This window comes from Rhea pennata, chromosome 33, assembly GCF_028389875.1.
Source record: "Rhea pennata isolate bPtePen1 chromosome 33, bPtePen1.pri, whole genome shotgun sequence".
NCBI lineage: Eukaryota > Metazoa > Chordata > Aves > Rheiformes > Rheidae > Rhea > Rhea pennata.
In genome coordinates this window covers 798,453-816,796 of record NC_084695.1, presented here as the reverse complement: position 1 = coordinate 816,796, position 18,344 = coordinate 798,453, and the positions used below count along the sequence as shown (strand labels likewise).

General features: G+C 66.4%; 1 protein-coding gene across 1 annotated transcript; it reads left to right on the top strand.

Moving 5' to 3' along the window:
* Window positions 1-6,255: 6,255 nt before the first annotated feature.
* On the top strand, window positions 6,256-10,775 carry EPHX3 (epoxide hydrolase 3; the record flags this gene model as incomplete). Its single annotated transcript, XM_062598346.1, has 7 exons — window positions 6,256-6,399; window positions 7,219-7,304; window positions 7,417-7,592; window positions 7,665-7,793; window positions 8,688-8,791; window positions 8,873-9,021; window positions 10,414-10,775. Coding segments are annotated over 7 exons (1,008 nt in total), but the record flags the coding sequence as incomplete, so codon positions are not given.
* Window positions 10,776-18,344: the final 7,569 nt, after the last annotated feature.

The window sequence follows — 18,344 nt, the reverse complement described above, 5'->3', positions numbered from 1 at the left end:
CCTGGGTTTTCGCCTCCTGCCTCTCGCCGAGCCGCCCGCCCCCTCCTCAGCCCCCCCCCTTCCCCAAACCCGGCGAAACACCCTCCCCCCCACACACACACACCGGGAATTCTCCGGAGAGAGCGCGGGTGCGTGCCAGCGCCGGCCGGGAGGCGAGCGGCGCCCGCGGCCCCGCCGCCGAGGCTCAGCCGGGCTCTGCCTTACGGCCGCCGCGCCGCCGCGGAAGAGCCAGCCGGCCGCCGGCGAGGGCCCGTCGTCCCCCCGCCCCGAACCTGCCACCTTCGCCCTCCTCCTCTCTGCCAAACGTATTCACGGTATATCCGGGCCTTTGCGTCCTGCCCGCTTGTTTTTTTTTTTTTTTTTTTTTTTGATGTTTATTGGGGTTTTCTTTTTTTTAATTATTGTTATTATTATTATTTTCGGTCGGGTTTCCCGAAACACCCCCCCTCCCCCGAGGGCTTTGATTTGGGGGGAAAGGAGAAGCAGCCGCCGCAGCCCGCTCGGCGCCGGCAGCGTCCTGGCCAGCCCAGGAGATTCCCCCGATCCTTTTTCCCCGGCTTTTCCGGGATATACACCCCCCCCCCCAAAAAAAAAAAAAAAAGTATATATATATATATATATATATATATAAAAATAAAAAAAACAACGAGAACAACAAGAAAAAAAAACCCCGCAGCCCCGTTCCTGGTCCTTCCCCGCTGCTGTCGGGCAGTTTTCCGTCTTTTTTTTCCCCCCCTCCCGCCGCCGCCTCCGCCTGCCCGCGCCGCCGGCAGCCGTTTTCCACCAGCGTCCGCTCGTGCAAAAGGGAAGAGACCCCCCCCGGCCTCGACCGGGGGGAGGCGTTGCGGCCAAAATCCTATTTTTTATTTTTTTTATTTTTTTTTTTTACCAGTTTTCTTCCCCCGCCCCAATATTCTCCGATTGCAGCAGTCGGAGCTATAATTCTCCCAACCAAAGTCAGTCTGGTTATTTTTAATTTTAATTATTATTATATATTTTTTTTTTTTTAGGGGAGGGGGGAAATAATCGGCCGCCGCACTCGCCCCTCCACCCACCCCGGGGCGGGAGGAAGCTGGTTTTTAATCTTTGTCGCGGACTGGGGGGGGGGGGGGGGGAAGGAAAAAAAAAATAAGAGGGAGGGGGGAGGACTGAAAAAAAAGGAAAAAAAAAAAGGAAAAAGAAAAAAAAAAAAAAGGAAAATCCAAGCGGCGGCGGAGTCGCCGCCCGGCCGCTCGTGTTTGCCTGTGGCTGTATTGTATAGTGAATATAGTTGGCATATATTTGTTTTGAGGTTATTAATTTTTGGGGGGGTTTCGGTGCGGGGTGCGGGGAAGCGGGGGGGAGCCGGGGGGAGGGGGAAAAGCCCACCCAAATCGTGGCGTGAAGACACTCGCTTTTTTGTTATTATTATTATTTTTCTTCCCCCCCCCCCTTCCCCACTCGCTTCCCCCACGTTTAACCTCTGGGGTTTTTTTTGTTTCATTTTTTTTTAACCTGGAAAAGAGGATTCGCCGCCTCGTTCCTTTTTATTTTTATTTTTTAACATAAAATACGTTCAAAACACCTACCTGGGGAAAAAAAAAAAAAACACGTTTTTACACCGGGAACGGTTATTCGGGGCAGCGGGAGGGGGAACACGCGGCAGCTCGTCATCCCCCCCCCCCCAAAAAAAAAACCCACCACCGAAACCACCACCCCTTCCCCGAGCGGTTCCCCCCTTTTTTTTTTTAATTTTATTTGTCGGACCCGTTTGGACGTTATGGTGCCATAAGATACCCACTATACAGTACGATCCCGGCGCGTCAGGATCGGGCGAGCTCCGGAGTTTAAACGGATCGGGGTTATTTTATTTTATTTTTCTTTTGGTTTGGATTTTTTTGGGGGGGGGGGACGGAGGGGGGCAGTTTTGGGGGGGGATTTTTGTTTTTTTGGTTTTTTTGTTTTTTTTTTCCTTTAATATACAGTGAATATGCATTTTGGTCTGTACTGATCATGGAATAAACGCATCTCTTTTTTTTAAAGCCGCTGTCGCACTGGAGCTTTCTTTGCAGCTCGGGGCTGGATCCCGGTCGGGGGAGGGCGAAAACGAGCAGGTTTTGGGGGGGCTTTTTTATTTTTTATTAATTATTAGGAATTTCGGGATCGTTGCCCGAGCTGCCGCCTGCTCGTTTTAAGATTTGCTGTGAGTCCTGAATTCCGGACAAATGGCACGTGCCAAAACAGCATTTTTATTATTAATTTATTATTATTATTATTATTATTATTATTATTATTATTATTATTATTATTATTATTATTATTATTCCCTTCCGCTAGCTTTTTTTCCCTCCTCTCCATTGCCAGGCTGATTAAAAAAAAAAAAGAAAAAGTAAATTTTTTCCGGATTTTGGTTGCCAGGACTCATCCACCCTCCCGAAAAAAAAAACCCTGCGGCCCGAGCTGCAGCTTTTCGCCTTCCCCAACGCGCTTTGGGTGCTTCTCTCCTCCTTTTACTTCCATTTTAAGCTCAGGGTTTTCCGGGGATTTTGAGGTTTTTTTTTCAGCCCCTTTTTTTATTCCCGCGGCCGCCCGTCGCGCTCGTACAGAAACCACCGCGGCGGGAAGCGGCCGAGAAAAAACCCGGCGGGAGCTTAAAATTGTAAAATAAATTAATAATAATACTAATTAACCCCCCCCAATATTATCTAATTTGTACGTATTCCAACCCTTCCCCCCCCCCCGTAGCTAATCCGTAGCAATATTAGTGATTCCCCCCCCCCCTTATTTTAACCGATTTTAACTTTTTTTTTCGCAAACTGCCGGCCCTTTTTCTCGCTCCTAGGTGGGAATCGACAGGAGCGTTGGGAGTTTGGGATTTTAATTTATTTTTTAAGGCCGTTTGCCACTTTTTCCCGCTTTCGCAAACTTTGCTGGAAAGCAGCTCGGGGGGGGGGGGGATTTTTTTTTCCCTGCATTTTTGGGGGGCGTTTTCCCTGGTTTTTTTTTGGGGGGGGGGGGTCTTTTTTTGCACATTTTTTCCTAGCAAAAATAAACATTTCTACGGAATTGGAACCAGCGGCTGCTTCCTGGTGGGCGGAGGGGGAGTTTTTTTTTTGCGGGGGGGGAGAAGATTTTGGTGGTCGGAAGCTGCCAGGATTTTGGGGGTCCCGGATGGGCTGGGAAGTCCCTGGGGGGGGTCCCGATTGTATATAGGTCCCTGCCCCATGGTGAGGCGGGGGGGGGTTCTGTTCCTTGCGGTGGGGGGTCCTGGCCCATGGGGGGGATCTTGGCTCTATGGGGGTTCCTGGACCCATGGGGGGGGGGGTCCCTGCCCCATGGGGGAGCTCCCTGCCCAGTGGGGGGGGGGGGGGTGTCCCAGCCCCATTGGGGGGGTCCCTGCCCCATGGAAGGCTCCCAGCCCCATTGGGGGGGTCTCTGCCCCATAGGAGGGTCCCAGCCCCATTGGGGGGGGGGGGGTCCCAGCCCCATTGGGGGGGGATCTCTGCCCCATGGGAGGGTCCCAGCCCCATTGGGGGGGGGGTCCCAGCCCCATTGGGGGGGGATCTCTGCCCCATGGGAGGGTCCCGGCCCCATTAGGGGGGTCCCCGCTCCAGGGGAGGGTCCTGGCCCCATGCAGGGGGTTCCAGCCCCATTTGGGGGGGGGGTCCCTGCCCCATGGGGGTGTCCAGGCCCCATTGGGGGGGGGGCCCAGCCCCATTGGGGGGGGATCTCTGCCCCATGGGAGGGTCCCGGCCCCATTAGGGGGGTCCCTGCTCCAGGGGAGGGTCCTGGCCCCATGCAGGGGGTTCCAGCCCAATTTGGGGGGGGGGTCCCTGCCCCATGGGGGTGTCCAGGCCCCACTGGGGGGGGGGGCCCAGCCCCATGGGGGGGTGTCTCTGCCCCATGGCGGGGTCCATGCTCGGTGGTGGGGTCCTGCCCCATGGGGGGGGGTCCCCAGCATCCCCCCCCCCCACCCCCGCCCGCGGGGCCGCCCCCAGGCCTGGCTCGGCCCCGGGGGCACCTCGGCCGGGGGGGGGGGGGAGAGGGCGGGGCAAGGAGGGGCGGGGCCAAGAGGGCGGGGCCAATGGGGAGGGAGGTGCCCCGCCCCGCCCCCACAGGCCCCGGCTCCCCCGCGCCCCGCCCCGCCCCACCGCCTTTCGCCCAGCCCCGCCCCCGCCCCCGCACCTCCACTCCCATTGGCTCCCCGCCGCGCGCGGCCCCGCCCTGGCCCCGCCTCCGGGCTGCCCCGCGCGGCCAATGGGAGGGCGGGGGGCGGGGCGGCGGAGGCGCCTGTGGGCGGGCGAGGAAGCGGCGAGAGCAGGTCGGGGGGGCCGGGGGCAGCGGGGGGGCAGAGGGGCGATGGGGGGCAGTGGGGCAATAGGGGGCAGGGGGGTAATGGGGAGTAATGGGGTGTCGTGGGGCAGAGGGGCAATAGGGGGCAGGGGGGTAATGGGGAGTAATGGGGTGTTGGAGGGCAGAGGCGCAATAGGGGGCAGGGGGGCAATGGAGAGCAATGGGGTGTTGTGGGGCAGAGGGGCAATAGGGGGCGGGGGGCAATGGAGAGCAATGGGGTTTTGGGGGGCAGAGGGGCACTAAGGGGCAGGGGGGGAATGGGGAGCAATGGGGAATTGTGGGGCAGTGGGGCAATAGGGGGCGGGGGGAATGGGGAGCAATGGGGTGTTGGGGGCAGAGGGGCAATAGGGGGCAGTGGGGCAATGGGGGGAAGGGGGGCAATGGGGAGCAATGGGGTGTTGTGGGGCAGAGGGGCAATAGGAGGCAGGGGGGCAATGGGGAGCAATGGGGTGTTGAGGGCAGAGGGGCAATAGGGGGCAGGGGGGGAATGGGGAGCAATGGGGTGTTGAGGGCAGAGGGACAATAGGGGGCAGGGGGGGAATGGGGAGCAATGGGGTGTTGTGGGGCAGTGGGGATGTTGGAGGGCAGAGAGGCAATAGGAGGCAGGGGGGCAATGGGGAGCAATGGGGTGTTGTGGGGCAGTGGGGCAATAGGGGGCGGGGGCAATGGGGAGCAATGGGTTGTTGGGGGGCAGTGGGGATGTTGGAGGGCAGAGAGGCAATGGGGGCAGGGGGGCAATGGGGAGCAATGGGGTGTTGTGGGGCAGAGGGGCAATAGGGGGCGGGGGGCAATGGGGAACAATGGGGTGTTGTGGGGCAGAGGGGCAGTGAGGGGCAGTGGGGCCCCCCATGGCTGGGTGCACCCAGTGTGGGGTGCCCCAGTGAGGGGACTCCAGTGTTGGGGTGACCCCCGGTGATGGGACACCCCGGTGGTGGGGCACCCTGGTGACAGGGAGCCCGGTGTTGGGGTGACCCCCGGTGATGGGACACCCCGGTGGTGGGGCACCCTGGTGACAGGGACACCCCGATGTCAGACCACCTCAGTGACAGGCCACCCTGGTGACAGGGACACCTCTAGTGACAGGCCACCCTAGTGACCAGCCACCCCGGTGATGGGACACCCTCGTGCCACGGCACCTGGGTCCTAGGACATCCTGGTGACAGGGGTACCGAGGTGGTGGGACACCCCTAGTGCCAGGCCACCCTGGTGATGGGCCACCCTAGTGACAGGGCCACCCCAGCACTGAGCCACCTGGGTGCTGGGCCACCTGGGTGCTGGGCCGCCCTGGTGACGAGACACCCTGGTGCTGGGCCACCCTGGTACTGGGCCACCCTGGTGATGGGCCACCCTGGTGATGGGCCACCCTGGTGCTAGAGCTACCCCAGTGCTGGGCCACCTGGGGGCTAGGCCACGCCGGTGATGAAACACCCCGGTGATGGGCCACCCGGGTGATGGGACACCCTGGTGATGGGACACCCTACTGCTAGGGCCACCCTAGTGCTGGGCCCCCTGGGTGCTAGGCCACCCTGGTGACAAGACACCTTGGTGATGGGACATCCCAGTGGTGGGACACCCTGGTGATGATACACCCCAGTGCTGGGCCCCCTGGGTGCTAGGCCACCCTGGTGACAAGACACCTTGGTGATGGGACATCCCAGTGGTGGGACACCCTGGTGATGATACACCCCAGTGCTGGGCCACCTGGGTGCTGGGCCACCCTGACGCTAGGCCCTCCGGGTGATGGGGCACCCCAGTGCTGGGCCACCTGGGTGCCACGCCGGGGTGACGCGGTGCCACCCCGCAGGCCCGGCGGGCGCCATGCTGCTGTCGCTGTGCACCCTGCTGCTGGGCCCCACGCGCCTGCTGCTGGCGCTGGGGCGCGCGGCGGCCCGGGCGGCCGTGGCGGCGGCGGCGCTGGCGGCGGCGGCGGCCGCCTGCGGGCTCTGGGTGCCCTGGGTGCTGCTGCGCCGGGGGCCCTGCGGGACCCTGCGCTGGCGGGTGCGCACCCGGCCCCCCCCCGGCCTGGCCGACGGCACCTACGGGGAGCACCGGCACCTGCGCCTCCAGGTTGGGGGGGGGGAGGATTTGGGGGGGGGTTCAGCAGGCCTGGGGTGGGATTTGGGGGCTGGGGGAGGCTTGAGGGGGATTTGGGGGGGCTGGCGGGGGGGATTTGAAGGGCTCAGGGGGGGATTTGGGGGGCTGGTGGGGGGGGCTTCAGGGGGATTTGAGGGGCCTGGTGGGGCTCAGGTGGGATTTGGAGTCTGGGGGGGGATTTGAGGGGCTGGTGGGAGCTCAGGGAGGATTTTGGGGGGCTGGCAGGGGGTTCTGGGGGGATTTGATGGGCTGCTGGGGGGCTCAGAGGCGTGTTGGGGGGCTGGAGGGGTCTCAAGGGGGATTTGGGGGGCTCTGGGGGATTTTGGGGGGCTGCTGGGGGGCTCAGAGGTGTGTTGGGGGGCTGGAGGGGTCTCAAGGGGGATTTGGGGGCTGGTGGGGGGCTCAGGGGAGCTTTTGGGGGGCTGGAGGGGGGCTCTGGAGGGATTTGAGGGGCTGCTGGGGGGGACTCAGAGGAGTTGGGGGGGCTGGAGGGGGCTCAAGGGGGATTTGGGGGGCTCAGGGGGATTTGAGGGGCTATGGGGCGATTTGGCAGGTTGGTGGTGGGGCTCAGAGGGGTTTGGGGGGGCTGGAGGGGGACAAGGGTCAGATTAAGGACCCCGGGGTGGGGGGCGACTTGGGGGCGGGGGGGAGGCCACTGGCGGTGGCGACGGGGGCTCAGGGAGCCGATGGGTGACTTGGGGTGGGGGTGGGGGGGGCAGGGCAATTTGGGGCAGCTTGGGGTAATTTGGGGAGGGGAGGGGGGTCTCTCCCTCTTCCCCCACCCCCAAACAGGGTTCGGGGCTGCGGCTGCACTACGTCGCCGCCGGCCCCGCCGCCGCCCCGCTCCTGCTGCTGCTGCACGGCTTCCCCCAAAACTGGTGGGTGCCACCGCCGAGGTGGTGGAAGAACGCGGGTGGGCGACCACCACCCTCACCACCACCACCACCACCACCACCACCACCACCACCCTCCTTCCTCGCCCCGGCGCAGGTTCTGCTGGCGCCACCAGCTGCGGGAGTTCAGCACCCGCTTCCGCGTGGTCGCCCTGGACCAGCGGGGCTGCGGCGCCTCCGACAAGCCCCCCGGCAAGAGCAGCTACCGCCCGGAAGCCATGCTGGAGGACATCCGCCAGGTCATCGAGGCCCTGGGCACCCGCGGCGAGAAGGGTGAGGAGGCGCCCGGCGGCACCCGCTTGGCCGCCGCCTCCCGCCGGGCTGCCACCCTCTGTGCTTCCGTAGGGGTCCCCAAGTGCATCCTGGTGGGCCACGACTGGGGCGGGGTTTTCTCCTGGGAGTTTGCCGCCACCTACCCAGACATGGTGGAGAAGCTGGTGATCATCGACGCGCCTCACCGGGCAGTCATGGCAGGTGAGGGGTGGCTCTCGCCAGCCGGGCCGTGCTGTCCCTCGTTGCCGTGTCGTCAGGAACCATCTCTTGTGGCCATCTCTGGTACCATCTCTGGTGATTGTTGCCATCAAGTACCATCTCTGGTGGCTGTCCCATCAGATACCATCTCTGATGGTCATCAGGTACCATCTCTGATGGCCATCTCTGGTACCATCTCTGGTGATTGTTGCCATCAAGTACCATCTCTCATGGCTGTCCCATCAGATACCATCTCTGATGGTCATCAGGTACCATCTCTGATGGCCATCTCTGGTACCATCTCTCATGGCTGTCCCATCAGATACCATCTCTGATGGTCATCAGGTACCATCTCTGATGGCCATCTCTGGTACCATCTCTCGTGGCTGTGCTGTCAGATACCATCTCTGATGGCCACTTCTGATACCATCTCTGATGGCCATCTCTGGTGTCATCTCTCATGGCTGTGCCATCAGGTACCATCTCTGATGGCCATCTCTGGTACCATCTCTGGTGACTGTTGCCATCAAGTACCATCTCTCATGGTTGTGCCATCAGATACCATCTCTGATGGTCATCAGGTACCATCTCTGGTGGCCATCTCTGGTACCATCTCTGATGGCCGTGCTGTTGGGTGCTATCTCTCGTGGCCATGCCGTTGGGTACCATCCCTCCTGACCATTTATTGGACCGTCTCTTGCGGCCGTGCTCTTGGCTGCCACCTCTCCTGGCCGTGCCACCTCCGTGGCCGTCCCCTACCACCCCTCGCGGCCGTGCCGCGGGGCGGAGCAAGGTTGGGGGTGGGGTGGGGGGAGGATCCGTGTCCACCACCTCTGCGCCTTGCCGAAGGCCCGCGGGGCCCCGGCGGCGGCGCTGACGCCCGCTCCCCGGCCGCAGGTTTCGCCGCCCGCCACCCGACGCAGCTCCTGCGCTCCGGCTACGTCTTCCTCTTCCAGCTGCCCTGGCTGCCCGAGCTGCTCCTCTCCCTGGGCGACTTCGAGGTGAGCCGGCGGCGGCCCCGCGGCTGGGGAAACCGAGGCACGGAGGCCGGAGGGACGTTTTCGGCTTCTCGCGGCCCGCAGCTCCTGAAGACGTTCCTGACCGGGCGCCGGCTCGGCATCCGGACGCCGGAGCGGCGGCTCACGGAGCCGGAGCTCGACGCCTACCTCTACGCGCTGTCGCAGCCCGGGGGGCTCACGCCGCCCCTCGACTACTACCGCAACCTCTTCGGGTAGGAGCGGGGCGCCGAGCCGCGGCGGGGCCGGGGCGCTTCGGGGCTGGTTCGGTTCGGGGCCAAGCCGGTTCGGGGCCGGGGCGGTTCGGGGCTGAGCCGGTTCGGGGCTGAGCCGGTTCGGGGCCGGGGCGGTTCGGGGCCTCTTCGGTTCGGGGCTGAGCCGGTTCGGGGCCAGGGCGCTTCGGGGCTGAGCTGGTTCGGGGCCGGGGCGGTTCGGGGCCGGTTCGGTTCAGGGCTGAGCTGGTTCGGGGCCGGGGCGGTTCAGGACTGGTTCGGTTCGGGGCTGAGCCGGTTCGGGGCCGGGGCGGTTCGGGGCCTCTTCAGTTCGGGGCTGAGCTGGTTCGGGGCCGGGGCAGTTCGGGGCCGGTTTGGTTCGGGACCGATTCTGTTCAGGGCTGACGCGATTCAGGGCTGATTCGGTTCAGGGCTGAGCCGATTCGGGACCGGTTCGGTTCAGGGCTGAGCCGATTCGGGGCCGATTCGGTTCAGGCTGATCTGATTCGGGACCGATTCAGTTCGGGGCTGACGCGATTCGGGGCTGATTCGGTTCGGGGCTGAGCCGATTCGGACTGAACCGATCTGGGGCAGAACTGATTCTGCTCTGACCCGCTTCAAGGCTGCTCCGGTTCGGGACAGAGCCACTTTGGTGCTGAGATGCTTCAGGGCTTGACCCAGTTGGGTGCTGACCCAGTTGGGTGCTGCTCCAGTCAGGTGCCAACCCGCCGGGGTGTCGCTCAGGTTGGGCGCTGCTCCATTCGGGTGCCAACCCGTTCGGGTGCCACTCCGGTGTCACTCCAGTTGGGTTCCAACCCATTCGGGTGCTACTCCAGTTGGGTGCCAACCTGTTCAGGTACCCCTCTGGTTGGGTGCCAACCCATTGGGTGCTGCTCCAGTTGAGTGCCAACCCATTTGGGTGCCAACCTGTTTGGGTATGGCTTCGGTTGGGTGCCAGCCTGTTTAGGCACCAACCCATTTGGGTGCCGCCCCATTCGGGTGCCGCCCCGTTTGGGTGCCAACCCATTTGGGTGCTGCTCCAGTTGGGTGCCGACCCATTGGGTGCCAACCCATTTGGGTGCTGCTCCAGTTGGGTGCTGCTTCAATTGAGTGCTGATGCATTTGGGTGCCGACCCATTTGGGTGCTGCTCTGGTCAGGTGCCGACCCATTTGGGTGCCAATCCATTTGGGTGCCAACCTCTTTGGGTACCACTTCGATTGGGTGCCAGCCCGTTCGGGTGCCAACCCATTCGGGTGCTGCCCCATTTGGGTGCCGACCCATTCGGGTGCCACCCCATTTGGGTGCTGCTCTGGTTGGGTGCCGCCCCGATCGGGTGCCGACCCGTTCGGGTGCCGCCCCGATCGGGTGCCGACGAACCCCGCCGCCCGTCGCAGGGGGAGCCCGGTGCGCCGGGAGCGCCCGCCGGCGCCGACGCTGCTGCTCTGGGGCGCCCACGACCCATACCTGGACCCACGGCTGGCGCCCTACTTGCGCCGGCGCCTGGCACCCGCCGGGCGCCTCCACGTCGTCCCCGGCGCCGGCCACTGGCTCCCCGAGGACCGACCCGACGCTGTCAACCGCCTCCTCTGGGATTTCTTCGGGGCGCCCGCCTGAGCGGTGGGTGGAGGGGGCCCCGGCGTCCGGGTGGAGGGGGCCCAGGCGTCCGGGTGGAGGGGCCCAGGCGTCCGGCTCTCGTCCCCCTCCCTGCAGTGCCTTCGCTTCCCAAGTGCAGTGAATAAAGTGAGCTGTGGCCACTTGCCAGGGGCTGCGTGTTGGGGGGGGGGACATGCGTGGAAGGGGGCCCAGGCGTCCGGGAGAGTGATGATGGGGTTTTTTGGGTGCGGGGGGGGGGGGGGGGGAGATGATCGCGCTGGGTCCGTCCTGCACCCTGCGGGACTTGGGGGTCGCTGCGCCCCGCGCTGCGCCCCACACTGCACTCCGCACTGCACCCCGCGCTGCACCCCGCGCTGCGCCCCGTGCTGCACCATGCACTGCACCCCACACTGTGCCCCACACTGCGCCCAGTGCTGTGCCCCACACTGCACCCCACGCTGCACCCCACGCTGCACCCCGCGCTGCGCCCCACACTGCGCCCCACGCTGCACCCCACACTGTACCCCGCACTGCTCACTGCCCCACAGCGCTGCTGGGTCCCCGCTGCTCCTGTCTGGACACTGGCACCCACTACAGTGCTCCCTGGGGTGCTCTCTGCAGTGCGCAGTGCCAGGCTGCAGCGGGGCAGAGCCAGGCTGCAGCGGGGCAGTGCCACGCTGCAGTGGGGCAGTGTCAGGCTGCAGTGGGGCAATGCCAGGCTGCATTGGGGCAGTGCCACGTTGCAGTGGGGCAGTGCCAGGCTACAGTGGGGCAGTGTCAGGCTGCATTGGGGCAGTGCCACGTTGCAGTGGGGCAGTGCCACGTTGCAGTGGGCAGTGCCAGGCTGCAGTGGGGCAGTGCCACGTTGCAGTGGGGCAGTGCCACGTTGCAGTGGGCAGTGCCAGGCTGCAGTGGCGCAGTGCCAGGCTGCAATGGGGCAGTACCAGGCTACAGTGGGGCAGAGCTAAGCTGCAGTGGGCAGTGCCAGGCTGCAGTGAGGCAGAGCTGGCCGCCCTCCTGGCTCCAGGCAGCAGGGGCAGCACCCATGGGTGGCAGCGCCTGGCCTGCTGGCTGCAGCAATGTGCCCAGGTGGCTCTCGGGGCCCAACCAGACTCCCCCCACTCCAGCACCCGGACGCCTGGGCCCCTCCCATTGGGGGGGAGGGGGGCGAAGCAGAGTGGGGGTGGGGGGTTGCAGTGCATAACTCCCTGGGGGGAGGGAGGGCGAGGGGGGTTGCATGCCCGGACGCCTGGGCCCCTCGCTGGCGCTCGCCGCCTCCCCCATGCAGCTGTTGCAAACATCAGGCTGGGCTGGAGGGGGGGGGGGAACAGCTGCATCCCCCCCCCCGCCCCTTCCCTCCCGCCCTGGCAGGGCCCAGGCGTCCGGGCCAGGGGCCCCCGCGGGCCAGGCAGGGGCCTCGTAGGGCAGCGCTGAGCGCGGACCCACTCGGTGCAGGGTGCTGAGCACAGACCCGCTCGGTGCAGGGAGCGCGGAGCTGAGCCCGGGCATGCCCCAGCGCAGGGTGCTGAGCCCGGGCACGCTCAGCGCAGGGTGCTGAGGACAGGTGCGCTCGGTGCATGGAGCTGAGCCCGGGCATGCCCGGCGCAGGGTGCTGAGCACGCACGTGTTCGGTACAAGGTGCTGAGCACAGTTATGCTCAGTGCAGGGTGCCGAGCACGGACCCACTCGGTGCAGGGTGCTGAGCACAGACACACTCGGTGCAGGGTGCCGAGCATGGACCCACTCAGTGCAGGGTGCTGAGCACGGACATCTTCGGTGCAGAGTGCTGAGCACAGACACACTCAGTGCAGGGTGCTGGGCACGGACCCGCTCAGTGCAGGGTGCTGAGCACGGGCACACTCGGTGCAGGGTGCTGAGCACGGACCCGCTTGGTGCAGGGTGCTGAGCATGGACCCACTCGGTGCAGGGTGCTGAGCACAGACACACTCGATGCAGGGTGCTGAGCACAGACACACTCGGTGCAGGGTGCCGAGCACGGACATCTTCGGTGCAGAGTGCTGAGCACAGACACACTCGATGCAGGGTGCTGAGCACGGACCCGCTCAGTGCAGGGTGCTGAGCATGGGCACACTCGGTGCAGGGTGCTGAGCACAGACCCACTCGGTGCAGGGTGCTGAGCACGGACCCACTCGATGCAGGGTGCTGAGCATGGACCCGCTTGTTGCAGGGTGCTGAGCATGGACCCACTCAGTGCAGGGTGCTGAGCACGGACCTGCCCGGTCCTGGCCCGGGAGGGTTCGGTCCTGTTTCGGGGCCGCCGGGCCCGATCCAGCCGGTCCTTGCAGGGTGCTGGGGCGGGAGGGGGCCGGGCTCCAGCCCGCTCGGGGCCCCGGGCCGGGCCGGGCCGGGCTGGGGAGTCCAGTCCGGTTCTTGTGCGGGCCCCGTGGCCGAGCCGAGCGGAGCCGAACCGGGCCGAACCGAACCGGGCCGAGCCGGGCTGAGCGGAGCCGAAAGGGCCGAGCCGAACCGGGCCGAGCGGAGCCAACCGGGCTGAGCGGAGCCGAACGGGCCGAGCCGAGTGGAACGGAGCGGAGCCGAACCGGGCCGAGCCGGGCCGAGCCGGGCGGGGGGCTCGGGCCAGCCCCGCCCCGGGGGAGGGGCGGCGCCGGGCCGGGCCCGGGCGGCGCTGAGAAAGTTTCCCGGGGCCGGCGCGGAGCAGCGAGCGGCGCCGAGCCGAGCCGAGCCGAACCGGGCCGAGCTGACCCGGGTCGCTCATGGCTCCGTGACCATGGGCCGGGCCGGGGCCAGCGCGGCCCGCCGGGGCCTCCCGGGCCTGGTGCTCTTGGCGCAGCTCGGAGCCGCCGCAGGTGAGCGCGACCGAACCGAACCGAATCGAACCGGCCCGGACTGAGTTGAACCGACCCGAAGCGCGTTGAACCGGGTTGAACCGGGTTGAACCAGGCCGAAGCCGGGGGAAGGGGGGGGGAGGAAGGGGGGAAGCCGGGGGAGGGGGGCGCGGATGCACCGCGGGACGGGTCGAAGCGGGTCGAAGCGGGCCAAGGAGGGGAGGGGGGCGCAGAGCGGCCCGGCTCGGCCCGGCTCGGCCCGGCGCGGGGCTCGGCCGCACTTTGGCGCCGCCGAAAAAGTTTCTCGGGGCCGCGAGCGAGGCGGGGTGGGAGTTTTTTTTTTTTTTTTTTTTTTTTTTTTGGGGGGGGGGGGGGGAAGGAGGAGCCGAACCGGGCTCAAACCGGGGCCGAACAGGGCTCAAAGCGGAGCCGAACCGGATCGAGGCGGGAGATGGTGGGTTGGGGGGGGGGAGGGAAACGGAGCGACCCCCCCCCCCTCCCCCGGCGGGAGCGTGGGAACGTGGAAAGGGGGAGGGAGGGGGGGGAACGGGGTGGGGGAGGGGCTCCGGACCGGGCCTGGCCCGGTTTGGACCCGGGAGTTGTGTGGGGTGGGGGGGGGGGGGGAGGCCGACGAGGGGCCGGGCTGGGCCGTGGGAACGGGCCCGGGCGGCGGAGACCGGGGGAGGGGCGGCCGGGGTGGGGGGGTGGGGGGGAGGGGAGCGCGGGGAGTGCAGTGGGGTGCAGTGATTTGGGGTGGGGGCAGTGTCCCGGCAGGGACATGCAGGGATGGGGGGGGGAATGCAGTGATTTGGAGGGGGGGTTGCAGTGCCCCGGAGTGAGTTGCAGTGATTTGGGGGGGTTGCAGTGATTTTTTGGGGGGTTCGCACTGTCCCGGAATGAATTGCAGTGATTTGGGGGTTTGCAGTGATTTTTTTTTGGGGGGGGTTGCAGTGCCCCAGAGTGAGTTGCAGTGATTTGGGGGGTTTGCAGTGATTTTTTTTTTGGGGGGGGTCGCACTGTCCCGGAATGAATTGCAGTGATTTGGGGGTTTGCAGTGATTTTTTTTGGGGGGGGTTGCAGTGCCCCGGAGTGAGTTGCAGTGATTTTTTTTTAGGGGGGTTGCAGTGCCCCGGAGTGAGTTGCAGTGATTTGGGGGTTTGCAGTGATTTCGGGGGGGGGGAGCGCAATGCTCCCGAGTGGGTTGCTGTGATTATTTTTTTTAAGGTGCCTGCAGTGATTTTTAGGGTGCATGCACTTTTTTGAGGGGGGGAAGGGGGAGGTGGCACAGGGGTCTGTGGTGCCCCTGAGCCGGGTGCAGCGATGTGGGGCCGTGCGGTAAGTTGGGGGTGTGCGGTGGGTCGGGGGCTTGCAGTGCTTTGGGGGTGTGCAGTGCCCTGAGTTGGGTGCAGTGCTTTGGGGTGTGCAGTGCCCCTGCATGGGGCACAGTGGTTTATTTGGGGGTGTGCAGTGCCTGGGGGTTTGCAATGCCCCTGCACGGGGTACAGTGGTTTATTTGGGGGTGTGCAGTGATTTGGGGGTGTGCAGTGCCCTGAGCTGGGTGCAGTGCTTTGGGGTGTGCAGTGCCCCTGCATGGGGCACAGTGGTTTATTTGGGGTGTGCAGTGATTTGGGGGTGTGCAGTGCTTTGGGGTGTGCAGTGCCCCTGCACGGGGTACAGTGGTTTATTTGGGGGTGTGCAGTGATTTGGGGGTGTGCAGTGCCCTGAGCTGGGTGCAGTGCTTTGGGGGTGTGCAGTGCCTGGGGGTGTGCAGTGCCCCTGCATGGGGTGCAGTGGTTTATTTGGGGGTGTGCAGTGATTTGGGGGTGTGCAGTGCCCTGAGCTGGGTGCAGTGCTTTGGGGTGTGCAGTGCCCGGGGGTGTGCAGTGCCCCTGCACGGGGTACAGTGGTTTATTTGGGGGTGTGCAGTGATTTGGGGGTGTGCAGTGCCCTGAGCTGGGTGCAGTGCTTTGGGGTGTGCAGTGCCTCTTCATGGGCTGCAGTGATTTTTGGGGAGGGGGGTGCAGCGCTTCTGGGTGCTGTGCTGGGCTTTAGGGGTGCAGTGCGCTGGGTGCATGCAGTGACTTAGGGCGCATGCAGTGCGCCCGCGTGGGGTGCAGCGATTCGGGGCGCGCCGTGGGGCGGCGCGGGCCTGCGTGCAGTGCAGTGCGCGCCCGGTGCCTGCGCCAGGGCTGCACTGCGCACGGCACGCGGGTGCAGTGCGCGCGTGTCCCGTGAGCGCACTGCGCGGGGCCGGGGCGTGCAGTGCGTGGGTGCAGTGCGCGTCCTGGCTGTGCGCGGGCAGCCCCAGTGCCCCGGGCGGCTGGAGGGGGGGGGGGTGCAGTGCGGGTGCAAGACACCAGGGATCGCAGTATGGGTGCAGTGCGGGTGCAAGGCACCGGGGATCGCAGTGCGGGTGCAGTGCGGGTGCAAGGCACTGGGGGGGGGTGCAAGGCACTGGGGATTGCAGTATGGGTGCAAGGCACCAGGAATTGCAGTGCAGGTGCAGTGCAGGTGCAAGGCACCGGGGGGGGGGGTGCAGTGTGGGTGCAGTGTGGGTGCAAGGCACCGGGGGGGGGGTGCAGTGTGGGTGCAGTGTGGGTGCAAGGCACCGGGGGGGGGGGTGCAAGGCACCGGGAATTGCAGTGCGGGTGCAGTGCACGCCCGTGCACGCGTGTGCAGGGTGCCACACGTGTGGGTGCAGTGCTGCGTGGGGGGGGCGGAGCGGGTTGCATGCAGCCGGGGGGGGGGGTGGCACCCAGCACCCTCGGGTGCAGCCCGGGGCAGAGGGCGCCCCCGGCTCACCCAGCCCCACGGCTCTGGCGCCCGACGCCGCTCGACTGGTTTCCCGGCTCCCTGCGGCCTCCCGGGGAGAGGCCGGGAGAGGGCCCAGGCGTCCGGGCGCTCCCCCCTCCCCCACTACGGTTTCGGACCCCCCCAGGCCCTGGGAGCGGCTGGGCACGGGCCCAGGCGTCCGGGTGCTCAGGCCCTGGGAGTGGCTGGGAGCGGGTCCGGGTGCTCAGTTCTCCCCGGGGGCCCAGGCGTCCCGGTGCTCAGTTCTTCCCCCCCCCCCCCGAGGGGCCCAGGCGTCCGGGTGCTCAGTGTCTTGTCCCCCCCCCCCACCCACCCCGGGGAGAGTCTGGGAGCGGGCCCAGGCGTCCGGGTGCTCAGTTTCCTCCCACCACCTTTGGGGCCCAGGCGTCCGGGTGCTCAGTCGGCCCCCCCCTCCCCCGGCTCCCCCAGGGGCCCAGGCGTCCGGGTGCTCAATACCCCCCCCCCCGCCCCCTCTCCAGGGGCCCAGGCGTCCGGGTGCTCAGCGTCGCCGTCGACCCCTCCCCAGGGAGAGTCTGGGAGCGGGCCCAGGCGTCCGGGTGCTCCGTTCCCCCCCCCCCCCGCCCCCCCGGGGAGTGTCTGGGAGCGGGGCCCAGGCGTCCGGGTGCTCAGGCCCTGGGAGAGTCTGGGAGCGGGCCCAGGCGTCCGGGCTCCCAGGCCCTCCTGCTCCCACCCCGGGGCATCCTGGGAGGGGACCCAGGCGTCCGGGTGCTCGCTCCTCCCCCCAGGGGCTCCCCCGAGGGTGGGGGGAGGGGGGGGAGGCAGCAGTGGGTGCCCCTTGGCCCCCGGGGGGGGGGGCGAGTGGCGCGGGGGGGGCAGGCGGGGGGGGTGACGTTTCGGGTGACCCCTGGTGACCCTGGCGGGCTGCGCCGCCCCTCCCCCGCTGTTCCCACGGCCTTGGGCCTCGGCACGGGGGGGGGGGGGGGGGCGGGGGGGGGGAAACCCGGACGCCTGGGCCCCTCTGTGTGCTTGGGGGGGGGGGCGCGGCGGGGTGGGTGGTCCTTGGCCTGCAGTTGTGGGGCTGGGAGGGGGCAGTTGTGGGGCAGGGAGGGGGCAGTTGTGGCTGGGGGGACAGTTGTGGGGCAGGGAGGGGCAGTTGTGGCTGGGGGGACAGTTGTGGGGCTGGGAGGGGGCAGTTGTGGCCCGGGGGGGCAGTTGTGGGGCAGGGAGGGGGCAGTTATGGCTGGGGGGGCAGTTGTGGGGCAGGGAGGGGGCAGTTGTGGCCCAGGGGGGGCAGTTGTGGGGCAGGGAGGGGGCAGTTATGGCTGGGGGGACAGTTGTGGGGCTGGGAGGGGGCAGTTGTGGCCTGGGGGGGCAGTTGTGGGGCAGGGAGGGGGGCAGTTATGGCTGGGGGGGCAGTTGTGGCCTGGGGGGGCAGTTGTGGGGCAGTTATGGCTTGGGAGGGCAGTTGTGGGGCAGGGAGGGGGCATTTATGGAGTCGGGGGGCAGTTGTGGGGCAGAAAGGGGGCAGTTATGGACTCGGGGGGGGCAGTTGTGGGGCAGAGAGAGGGCAGGGAGGGCCCAGAGGGAGCAGTTATGGGGCACAGAGGGGGCGCTTGTGGGCCAGGGGGGCAGTTGTGGGGCAGGGAGGGGGCAGTTATGGACTCGGGGGGGCAGTTGTGGGGCAGAGAGGGGGCAGTTGTGGCCCGGGGGGGCAGTTATGGGGCAGGGAGGCGGCAGTTGTGGGCCGGTTGTGGGTCCCTGGCTGCTGCTGGTGATGGTGGTGGTTTGGGTGGGGGGATGGGGGGGGGCGGTGAGGATCCCGGGGTCCCTTGGGTGCCCCGTGTCATCGTCCCCCCCCCCACGCCCCCCCCCACAGTGCTGCAGTGCCTGGAGGGCTCGAAGCCCTGCGAGAACGGGGGCCAGTGCGTGCTCTACTCCAACGGCCGCGCCGCCTGCCTGTGAGTGCCCCCCACCCCTGGGTGCTGCCCCCCACCCCTGGGTGCTGCCCCCCACCCCTGGGTGCCCCCCCACCTGTCGGTGCTGCCCCGCCATGGGTACCCCCACCCTCGAGTTCCCTCTTGCCCCAGGTTCCCCACTACCACCACCACCCCCCCCCCCCCACGGGTGCCCCCCCACCCTTGAGTCCCACCCAT